This window comes from Gavia stellata, chromosome 1 (assembly GCF_030936135.1).
Source record: "Gavia stellata isolate bGavSte3 chromosome 1, bGavSte3.hap2, whole genome shotgun sequence".
NCBI lineage: Eukaryota > Metazoa > Chordata > Aves > Gaviiformes > Gaviidae > Gavia > Gavia stellata.
The window spans coordinates 72,535,117-72,547,608 of record NC_082594.1 but is presented as its reverse complement, the minus strand read 5'-3'; the positions used below and the strand labels follow the sequence as shown (position 1 = coordinate 72,547,608).

Genomic DNA, 12,492 nt, shown 5'->3' with positions numbered 1-12,492 from the left:
AGAAGAAACAATTTTTATTGTAAACAGAGGGGAATGATAGTTGCTTCATATCTGCTTTTAACAGACAGTTCTAATCTAACTGTTGGTATTTTATTGCAACTTCTCATGCTCTTAATGACAAAAATGATGACTGAGTATTTGTGTAGGACGAACTTCATATTATTGTTGTATAATAATATGTATATGAAAATATCACACACACACTCTTCTTTCAAAAATACATCTCCTAAACTTCGCATTTAAAGTGTGGATGCCCCAACCACACACAGGAATGAACATGCTGTTTTCCTGACTAGGGTTGCTTTTTTGCATCAAAGATTAAACTTGAGGGACTATCAATCCTATCAATCACCTGGTTCTTAAAGATGCATAGATTCTAAAAATTCCTTGTTGGTTAAAATATAAATCATGACATTCTGGAATAGTCTAGATCACCTAACTTGCCAAAACTGGCCAATTATTCGACCTATTAACTTGGTCGTACACATGCATTCCAGGGAAAGAGAGGTCGTGAATTCATAAATGTGACTGAAAATCCTAACCTTTGTTACACTTACTAATCTACTAATTTGACATGCTATTCATCAGTTTTCAAAAGATAATTTACAGTCTATAAATCAACCCAGATTCTGGTGGCTCATGAAGATTCTGCAGAAATAGCTGCCTTTGAAATGCTGGAAAGAAAGGAACAGTTCATACTTTTTCTGATTAATTTGTAATGCAGATTATCATTAAAGGTTTATACACACAGAGAATAAATCCCTCCCAAGCATTTCTACAGAACCACTAATCTTGTTTGATAAAGATGGTTACCCTTTGATCTTAAAAATCACCATTCCTATTTTTAAAGATTTATTTTTATAAAATCCAACATAATACCAGTGACGCACACTTTTCCAAAAAGGACAACAGTGGGTTTCTTCCAAAAGCAGGTTCGAAATACTACAAGAACATGTGAGTAGAAAGCATTTGTCATAAATTTTTCATATATATTTTTTTCATATGTGCTATGCCTAGAGCTGGACTGAAGTTCTAATAAGCAGATAAGGTGTTCACAATTTAAAACTCATTCTGCAGTGAGTTCCACACAAGCAGACTCTCAGGTCCATACGGAACTTGGTATGTCACTAACTTTTTAAATACATATGGATTGTTCATGCACAGTTTATTACTGGAATGGAGTTTAAGACAAAACTTTTTCTGCTGTGTATAACAGTTGCAAATCAGTGACCTAGTGACTACATAGAAATAATTTTAGTACAGCTATCTTTAACTGAAACATTTCTTTTTTCTTTTCAAACCTTTTAAACATTAAAAATATATAAATTGTTGTTTAGTCGGCATAGGAAAAAGACAAACAATTAGAATTTCCAGTTGGTGTGCCAAATGTCAATTACCCAGTCTAACAATAATAACTCAAATACTTATTAAACCGTCCATACCGTAACTGCATAGAAAAATGCAAGATTCGTATACATATATATACATACACACACAGAGCAGAAATACAGCTGGTTTCTATACAGTATTCCAGAGATTAAAATAAACGCCAAACTTCATTCCAATTTGGTCACAAGCCTGTGCCTTAGTGCAAGTCTCCTTAGAGTGAACATAGTATTGACCTATTTTGCAGATACACCATGAAGCCTTGCTAGTGCTTTTAAAAATTTACACACTTATACAGCATGCACCACAATCAGAAAAAAAAAAGAAGTTTAGAATAAGAGGGGTTTTTTCCCCTACATCCCCTTACTTGTGTCCTTCATGCAAAAGGTTGGCAGTTTCCCAGTCAGAGCTACAATCATAATAGCTTCACGTTAAAGAGGCGTAGCCTGTAGACTTGCAATCTCATATTGTAATCTGTGCTGCTGTCACACAATGTCAAGATGGTCTGGTCTAGCTGCACTGAATACGAGATACAGCAAGGACCACTGCTGGTTTAGTAGGTAACCTTCCTTCTGAATCAACAACCACTGCATCAGCATAGTACAAAAGGAGATGCCACTTTTATAATTAAAAAAGAACATTGAGATTAAAAGAGTTGATGGCATTTTTCACATGAGCAAATGCATTAAAAACTTGATATCCTGCCATTATTTCTAAATAAGCAGTTGTATTTATATCTACCAGCAGCATCTGAGATTCAGAACCAGGATTTCAACACCAAACTCTTCCCCTCAGGATAGCAGGTTTGACTGCCATCTTTCCACATCAGAACTTCCAGAGGCAACCAACTCCTCTTGTTACCCAGCCTAACACTAAGTGGGATCTTTGCCAACACCCTTCAGTTGTGGACGTGTCCCAGTAAACTGGCACGTTTAAGTTATTTCACACAACCTCAAGAAATAAATATGAGAATATGCAATAAATTTGATCAAGCTGCAACTATACCCAAGGGAAGAGTTAACTATACAGAAGACTTTGCAGGGTAGCAATGGAAGGAAATCTGGAATAGCCAGATAACTGCTCTAACCTAAGGATCTTCCATGCAGTATCAATAAATTCAGCTAGCAACTGAAAAGTGACAGAAAAAAATATCTATTATTGACCAAAATGTATTCCCCATTTTTAAGGAAGAAAGCATTTACTGCCTTGACAAAATAAGACCTAAGGCCCTCTTTATCAACCAGCAGGACACGAGACAGCTGAAAATAATTATGAACTGTATATAACATGAAGGAGTAATACCCTTGTCTTCTAAAAGAACCTGAAACAGCACAAGACAAATCCAGATAACCAAAAGGAAGTCATCCATGAAAGACAAAGTGTAACTGTCCTTCAGAATTCCTGTGAAGATCATCTGGTAGATAGCAGGTTGACTTTGGGGCAGCTACGATGAACTTAAATTCTGTTTCATGATAACAGTGTTGCTTGCAACTATTGAAAGGAAATGTCACTGGTGATCCCAACCAAAGCAGCACAACCTGTGTGATTTATTTGTCTACCAAATCAGAAGGCAATAACAAAACCAGAATTTTTCCTTAGTAAAACTTTTAAGGTTGAAGATTAAATAATCCCCAGGAGTTTGGGACCCAAGAAAAAAAAGCAAAAATTAACATTTTAAGAACTAATCCTTTTAGACCAATTAAACACAAAATTGTGATAGGCCACAACGTAAGAGTTAACAGTGCCAGCCACAAAGATGCATCTTATCAATGAATCACATGGAGCCTTACAAACAAGTTTGTCCTGTTAGGTGGATCTCTGGGAACTAATGAAAGGCATAAGTAGGGGTGGTTATTTCAATATTAACAGTTCAAATCTTTCCGCCTGATCTTTCTTCCTAGTCATATGAAATTACTGATCTCTGAGAGAAAGCAAGAACACTTGGAGTGAGACATCCTCCTTTTTTCATTCATACCAGATCAGACCAAAGATTGATCCAGCTCAGTATCTTGCTTCCAGCAGTGGCAGCCACAAACAGATACATAGCAAAGAATAAGAACAGGACAAGCATACACAATACTCCCTTCTGCTACCATCCACACTCCAACTACCTTCAAAATTCAGGTTACTTCCTGAGACAGATATGATTTTGTGTATTTAATATTTCTCAGTAGACTCCTCTTCAAGGTACCTCGCCAGTATCCCCTTGAGCCTATCTGAAACTTTCAGCAAGAAAAAAAGATTTTAGCTTACAAAATCTATGGAGTTTCGTAAGCCTGTGAACATGGCAACATCTAAGTTTTAGCTCCTTACATCAGCAATTTTGATGAGACACACATACAGAGTACTTTGATGAATCACTGTAAAAGAAAACAGAGTACGTTGTGGAACAAACTGAAGTTTCAGACTGTCAGTGAAATAAGTTTTTAAATTTCTGCAGTTTTTATAAGATGCTGCCCTACAATTCTCTGAAGTACCTTCTCTAGCTTAGGTGAGGCTGCATTTCAAATTTGCAATTATTCTAAGGTTTGTCTGAACGAACATTGTTATTCATAACAAACACACAAAGAACCAGAACAGCAGTGAACTTTCCAATCTTTTTTTATTGATTTTTTATGAGTGAGTGTGTGCATAGCAAAGTAGTAGAATATATTAGCTAACAGACAAAACAAGAGGTTACAAAGTTGTGATTAACAGCTAGCCAACTTTCAACCAAACCCAAGATTTCTAGTTTTAAGAATCAACCCTTTCATGCTGTTAAATCCTACCTACTTCATACCTTCAAGAATGACAGAAGGTAGACTGTTTCTCAAAATGTAAGGAAAACCATGGCATTTCAGACCAAAGGTCTACCTAACTGTCTTAGCCAGTAGCAGATGCGTAGAAGAAAAACGATGCAATCATAGCATCACTGAATATCTCAAGTAAATTCAAGAAGAGAAGCTACAGGGAAAGAGGGGGAAAATTCAGATATTAACTGTACAGTACATTCTAAACAATGTGGTTTATCTAGGCTGTTAGATTATCCAGATCTTAATTCTTAAATGAAATCTACTAAAGTAAGCCTTAACTTATTCAAGAACATCTTCCAAAAAAAGAAAAAAAATCCCTGGGAAACATCTGCAAAGCGTGGTCATTTCATTGCTTACTAATTTCTATGATTTTGTTTGATCTTTCATCATCCCTGTAGAATAGGGGTGGAATAATTTTACAATGTATTCTAAATAATAACAAACAATGTAAAATTGAACAGCCTCCAGAAAAGGCAAAGCAAATGTATATTTGCCTTGAAATGATGAAAGTACATATGAATATAATGACTTATATACAAAACATTAAAATTCACATAGGAAAAAACTGCCACTAAAGTGGCATTTAGAGCTATTTTTGGATATTTATGCAGTGAAGAAAAAGCGCTACGGAATAACAGTGCAGCAGTGGTTTCCCGTGGTTGCAATAGTGTACAGATATAAATAAAGTCTGCGGAAAAAGGTAATAACATCTGTTAGAGTTCAACAAATGCAGCTGAAAAAAAATTATTTTTAGGAATACAGCATCTGCTTTGAGATCTGAAGCAGCAAGTTCAAGTTAAATAGAGGCAACATGAGAAGATGCAAAGCAAAAAACAGGAATGCAAAATACTATCATAACATAGCTCTCTAATGTTACATAAGCAAAAGGTAGCCTCTGTGCCCTACATGAGCTTCATCCCTCCCTTACTGAAAGTCCCCACTCTACCACACAGGTAAGAAATATCTTTCTCTCTCCAGTCATTTCTGTAATTAACCCAATTCTGTTCAGGACAGGGTTTCACAATGCAAAGCCTTTGGCAGCAACAGCAGGAACACAAGTATATTCTTGTATTACTCCACTCTGGTTTCTCCCTACCTTTGCGCCCTGCACGTCAGCTCCTCAATCGTGAGGGCATACGTCCATATGGATTGTGCTGTGAACCACAGCACCACATCAGAGAACAAGTTTAGCTTTTAAGAAGGCTAGCCAGAACAAAAAAACAACCCACAAGGGACAATTTAAAACAGGACATTCGGATGCAAGTTATGTTAGTGTCATACAGCCTTCTACTAGTTTTGTCCATATTGCAGATGAAGCCTGGTTTGTAGAGTCTGAAAGAAAGCAGAATATGTGGCCTGGCAACCTGGAGAAACTTCTTCTTGTCCTTGGGTGAGCCTGTAAATCGTTGAAAAGGTCTAGATTGTTTGTTTTCCACTAGATGATAGGTAGTTGCTGTGTACAGTCCAAAGCACCCTTCTATGATATGCTCTTTATTTGGAGGACAGAAGGAATTTGTCCTCAGTATCTTTAGGCCAAGACAGACCGCAGTAGAAAAATTTGGTAGTGTTGTCCAAAACTCAAAGTATCAATTCAGTCAACCATCCAAGTATGAAGTCACCCGCTACAATGTTTCTGAAGTAAGATTATTACTGTCACCTTCCATCTCACAAATACACTAGATGTTACCAAAGTTTAGCTCAGACACAACTCTGTCTATTAACAGTGACGTTCCTTTACTAGAAGCATCAGATAGTTATTGTGGCCCAGGTGCATCTCAGAAGGTATCTTATAGGTAGAGAAGCATTTCAGTCATTCGAGTCTAGGGCTTGAGTAGAGAGCACAATCCTGAATCTTACCTTTGTGCTGAGATACTAAATTCATCTCAGGTACATAGAAGTTTTCGAATCCTGTCAAGGATCTTTTCTGAGATCTGAGGAAGATTTTTATCACTGGTTTAATACCATATAAAAACTTTGCTAGTCACTGCCATGAAAAGAAGAGCGTAAAATCCTATGATGGTGCCCAGTATCAGCAGCCCATACTCTTTAGGTACCAAAGCTTAGGTGCCAAAGAAGCAGGGATTGCAACAGCAGCTTAAATATCTCAAATGTTCACTGACAGGCCAAGCCACCCTTCCAGATATAAGAGCTGGCAGTATATCTAGAAGCTGCATTCATCCTGATCAGTTTTGAGTGAGATGTTCAAAACAAAGGCTACCACATGTGTAGGCCTTTAAAATTACCTGGTGAAGATAATTTTTTTGAAGATAAAACGTATCATTTGGCACAACAGCCTTGTCTAGCTTTGTTTTTTTTTTTAAAATATATGTATTACATACATACATGTGTATGTATATGCTGAGATCTATTGGTCTTTCTCCAACTTGAGATGTGCAGACTTCAGGGCAGCTCCAGGAAGGGGCGGCTCTCAAGTTTTCAACAATTAGCAGAACAAATGGACCATCTCTGTAGCTAGGATGATACTAATACATCTGATTTGAGAGCAAGAGAGACAAAATACTCCTTTGTTTTCTATCAAGCGATCTGCTGATCACAGAGATCTATAATTCAGGCCCAGAGCAAGAAGAGGTGAAAATACAAGCCTGTTTCTTTTGCTGGAGAAGTTTTCCATATTGCATTCCAACGTTAATACGTCCAAAACAGGTTCAGCAAGGTTTGACCCAGTATGTGCACTCAGTGCTTAATTTGCTGAGGCTTTGTTCCTATCAGTGCACAGGATGGTGCCTTACTAGGTGCTTGTGTCATGCTGACCCAACCAGTACAGAAACTTTTCCAAAGAAATACTAGAGAGAAAAAAAAGATTCTCAACAAAAGGAGGGCAGAGAAAACACTACTGAAGATCAACATCTTTTAATTTAGCAGCCACCGTTTACATAAAGAGATGACACAGTGACAGTAAAAGATATTCAAGACATGCAAGTTTTTCTAGCCTAAGTGAATTCTGTACACATGAAACAACACAGTAAGATTTGAATAAGCAATATGCAAGACAGTGTAACATAACGACTAGTGCTCCAAGAACAAATGGCTGGTCAAGTATAGTCTAGTCAAATGCAATCAGTAGCGTACAGAATCACAGAATCACTAAGGTTGGAAAAGACCTGCAAGATCATCAGGTCCAACCATCAACCCAACACCACCACGCCCACTAAACCATGTCCCACAATGCCACGTCCACACGTTCCTTGAATGCCTCCAGGGATGGTGACTCCACCACCTCCCTGGGCAGCCTGTTCCAATGCTTCACCACTCTCTCAGTAAAGAAGTTTTTCCTAATATCCAGCCTAAACCTCCCCTGGCACAACTTGAGGCCACTTCCTCTTGTCCTGTCGCTAGTCACTTGGGAGAAGAGACCAACACCCACCTCTCTGCAACCCCCTTTCAGGTAATTGGAGAGAGCGGTAAGATCACCCCTCAGCCTCCTCTTCTGCAGGCTGAACAACCCCAGTTCCCTCAGCCGCTCCTCATAAGACTTGTGCTCCAGACCCCTCACCAGCTTCGTCGCACTTCTCTGGACACACTCCAGCACCTCAATTGTCCTTCTTGTAGTGAGGGGCCCAAAACTGAACACAGTACTCGAGGTGCGGCCTCACCAGAGCCGAGTACAGGGGCACGATCACCTCCCTGCTCCTGCTGGCCACACTATTTCTGATACAGGCCAGGATGCTGTTGGCCTTCTTGGCCACCCTGGCCCACTGCCAGCTCACATTCAGCAATTAGCAAAATGCTTTTGCATACCTGTAGTGTCTTCTGATTCTTACTGAAATGATTTGTCTTTCTGATATTTTTGGTCAAATCAAGGACTTATAGTCTTTCCAATATACACTGATCACTGTTTGTACAAAAGACTGTGTTAAGTGCAGTCACCAATTAATGAAGTGGACTGACAGTAATTTGTGATATATTTAGAACAAGTCTAAAATGCATTTTCTTCATGGTAAATGAGATCTCCCCACAGGAAAGAAAAAAAAAAATGTTTAGATACCAGAAAAGTATTTTAATTTCTTTCATACTCGGTAGAGTGTGTGTGTATATATATACACACACACACATATATGTTTGTTGTTCCACTATGATGGAACCATGTTTCCCATGTTAATTACAAACCATTTTAAATAAAAATACTAGACAACCATTTTAATCTGGAGTTCACAGTTTCTTAAACCTAGATCCTATAGTTTATTCTGAAAGCAAGTTCTCATACAGAGCAGGTCTATGAGATTTGAATCGTTTGTTTCAAGTAATCTGATGAGCCTATGAAATAGCTACATAGTGAAGGGGAATAAAAAGTTTAAGTATAGAGGTATAATGAATCTTGCCTATTTATTAGTCATCCTAATGAATACCTGCAAATTAATCTGCAATAAAGTTATTTTAACAAATTGGAGAACACAGACATATGTCAGTTACTGGGACAATTGCACAGTTTACAGTCAAGCAGTTCTAGTAATTATTTAAATTGGTGATTAGGTATCACATCAGCTCAGATATTTTAGAATTCCTTGAACTTCCAGTATGGAAATTTACTGTATATAATTACATTACTGAGAAATATCCATACAGTAAATGAATATGCAGATCTCTTTATTTAGCAACCATAATGTATCTATATTTGCTAGCTCATCGGTTTACAGATGTTCATGCTGTTTACAGAAGGCCATTAGCCTTAATTTTCAACTTGTTTTCTAGCAAAAAAGTCAAATTTACAAGAAAGGAGTGAGATTGAACTGCTAAAAAATAATAGCAGGATTAAAAGAGTTTTTTAGGATGCTTGGCACAAAGAGATTACAGTCCATGACTGTGGCTCCCAGCAATGCTTCTTAAACACTGTCAATTTGATTTCTCAAAGTCAACAAGAAAATTCTAAAATCCTTTTAAAGTAGCATTTTTCATATAATTCTCTCGTAAAAACATTTTTGTAAAGTCTTGCACTTTTTTTTGTTAGTACAACCTATAGACAAAGCACAGATTGTCATTTTAAGCTTATTAGCAAAATTACCTAACCTCACCTCACACGATGACCATTTCTTGCTGTCCTTAAACTGCACAGATGTTGAGCAGAGGCTGTACCTTTTTTCAGAACATTTTGCCATCATTTTTAATACAAGCATAGTTGGTCAAAGTTCTAATGTATTTTTAACTAAGTCTTCATTAACGCACACATGTTAATGATAGCAATAGTCTAACACATTTTAGGCTAGGAAACCTCACAGACAAAGCTATTTTAAAAGTTAAAGTCCTTTCTTTTGCTGAAGGAGAAACAGAAGTCCACCAGGGGAGTAGGCCTTCCTTCAAACAGCCAGAGAAAATGCGTAATAAACCTACACTTTTCACCTTGCAGAAGGGAGCTGAAATATACAGCATAACTCAGAAAAAACACAGCATAGTTCAGGATAAAGTATTTACTGTACCATATTATTCATTGAAAGAGTTCCCTGTAGTAATTACAAAACAAACTATAAGATATTGAACTTAAGAAAATACAAAACATGGTCAAAGATACAGTAAAGCAGTGAAGACATAAAATAGGATGGAGTAAAGAAAAAGAAATATAAGCAAATATAAGGAACGGTTATAACAGGACAAGAATTTAAACTTAGGTTCTTCAAATTTTCCAGGACGTTCATGGCTTGCAGTGCCCATAGCAGATATATGAGTAAGCACATAGTGCTGCTCTTAAAGAGAGATACACAGAGAAAAGATGCAGAGCATAACAGCATCCCACTCTGGAGCAAGCAACGCAATTCTCCTTGGGCACAGAAGCAATAGCTCCCATGTTAAAATGTTCAGTTCCTTCACAGTCACTTTTGTAGAATCATTCCCAAGGTGAAAGAGAATTTCACACCACCTCAAAGGAAGAAAGTTATTTAGCTATGGAAAACTCGGGTATAGCAACATGCCTTGTCTAAGGCAACAAGAGAAACTTGTGCAGTGGGGGACAGAGTGTGGATCCTCTTCACTCCTATTCTAAGTTTTGCAGAAGACAGAGAATCCAATGATTACACATGGTCTTCATAGCTCAGACCTCCTTAAGCAAAACAAAATGAAACTTCAGTTTTAAATCTTGAAAAGAAGCCACACTAAAAGGCAGTAAAATTACTCCAACTAATACAGTGAAGAAAAACCCAGCGTTCCAGTAATTCAGAATGAATACTCTTCTCTTTGTATTCTCAACCAACGAATGTTTTAAGAGCATTTTCTGCAGAAAAGCAGTATCTATCCTGACATATAGTTTTTGACTGACTGTCAAGAAAAAGAAAACCGAGCACTTTATATTAGAAAACCATAAGAATCAGTTTCAGGTGCAGGTAAAAAGCTTACAAACTTTTCAAGAAAAGGTTTAAAATATGCTGATAATAGGACTGGAAATGTTTAAAATATGCTGATAATAGAACTAAAAGTATTAAAATGCCAATCTGATTTTCCATTGATTCATCCCTGAATGGACACTGGCTCACAGGATTAAAACCATTTTCACAGTTATAACTAGAGGATTCAAATTTTCATCTGTGGGACTCAAAAAACACTGTTTCAGTAGAGGACTATACGGTCAGATGGATGAAGGTCAAACATTTATATAAATTTCCCACCCTCCAAGTCAGACTTCTGAGAAAATATACAGACCAAAATAAGTATATGCAATGCCCAGCAGCCAACAGAGTTATTTCTGAAAGCATTCTATCATTTTCCTAAATTTGATTTCCACTAAATCAGAGCCAAACTGACCAAACTGTCCAACTGAACAATGTTTGAATTAATCCATAAAAAAAGGTCTGGACTTACAATAGCCACACTGTCCAGAAAATAAAATCAGTAACAATCTGTGCCTACCATCTCAAACTGCAGCACTCATTTGAGGAAGGACTAAGTGCATAGCATGAAGAGAACGGGAAGAATCCTTCCTACAACACTGAAGTACTTTAGCCATTATTTTGATGCTGAAGGAATAAGGTAATTAGCACACCTCTGTCACTAGGTATGAGCATCAGAAGATTTGCAAAATAACCAGTCCACTGAATCCATGTCCACTATTCCCTTGACAAATAGAAAAAGCTGAGCTCTTCAGGATCATTTCTCTCAGAAACACAAGACTGACACTGTCTCCTTTTCATGGAAGGAGAAGGCAGTCATCTGTCTACATCTTGAAGAAAAAGTAGATTGTCATCAAGTCCTGACAGGAGCGGTACTTGTAATTAAAGGCAGATTAGAAATTGTGTAAAAATATTTAAGTGATTACCTCTCCTATAAAGACAACCATAACACAATCCAGTTTCTCTTCAGGGGACAGCTTATCAATAAGGGAGTGGAGAGTTTCTGTAAGGTAAGACTTGACTTTTCTTTTCACTGTAGGTATTCCCATTACAATGGAAACTGAAATCAAACAAACCAGAAATGTACTTTCAGCAATTTCATACACAAGATAGAAAACAAAATTCTTACCTCATAATAAAGCATTGCTTAAGAAATGCAGAGTTAAAAGATGGAGATAACAGTAATTAAAAATAGTTTAAAAATATACCACCCATCATCAGGAGCACGATTAACATAATTACCATGAACACTCATAGAAAACAGAGCAAACAAAAAAAGAGTAATCCTAGACACGCCAGATTATTGCATAGGTAATAATCAACAACCATGGTATTAATCAGATAAGGTGCACCAAGACTATTATAGAGTGATTAAACTCCCTAACTTAGTATTATTTTCAAATTGGCATAACCAGTCTTCACAACTCAAATATTTAACCTCTCAGAAGTCATCTTTTAAAATGGCACTGCTGAAAAACACTTTCTTACTTTCCTTGCACCTGATTTGGATTCTTCTAGAAATGCAAGCCCAGGCCATCAGGATTGCCCAGAAATTCCTCACTGAAATCTCTTATCCCTGTTAAAAGCACCTCAAAAGCAAAGCAGTCTGGCCCCAGCTACAACGCTATTAACACCACCTTTCAGCTGGCCATTTGACTCCCGTGTTCCTTAACTTCCCCATAGTCTTTCTTCTGCATCCCACCCCGTACCCAGGGCTGGCTACCTACTAGGAACATAGCAGACAGCAGCAGGAACACAGTAAAAGCATAAAGCAGACTTCATGAAGTCAACACCAGCATTCCAAAGCCATCTGTGTGAAATGATTTACCGCATAATATACAAAATCAAACAACTATTAAAAAATGTTGTTTATCCTTCCTTATAGAGCCTGCTTTGCCTAGCAACTACACATTAACAATCCGCATTTTTTAAACAAACACTCAAAAAGCACAGTGACCAGGAAAGGGGAAGATAGGAAAACA

At 37.4% G+C, this 12,492-nt stretch overlaps 1 protein-coding gene across 1 annotated transcript in view; it reads right to left on the bottom strand.

Moving 5' to 3' along the window:
• Positions 1-12,492, bottom strand: part of MGAT4A (alpha-1,3-mannosyl-glycoprotein 4-beta-N-acetylglucosaminyltransferase A) — an 80,334-nt gene that overhangs the window by 33,693 nt on the left and 34,149 nt on the right. The window contains exon 4 of the mRNA XM_059818890.1: positions 11,437-11,570. Coding sequence (XP_059674873.1) covers positions 11,437-11,570 — 134 coding nt within the window. The remainder of the gene's footprint in view (positions 1-11,436; positions 11,571-12,492) is intronic.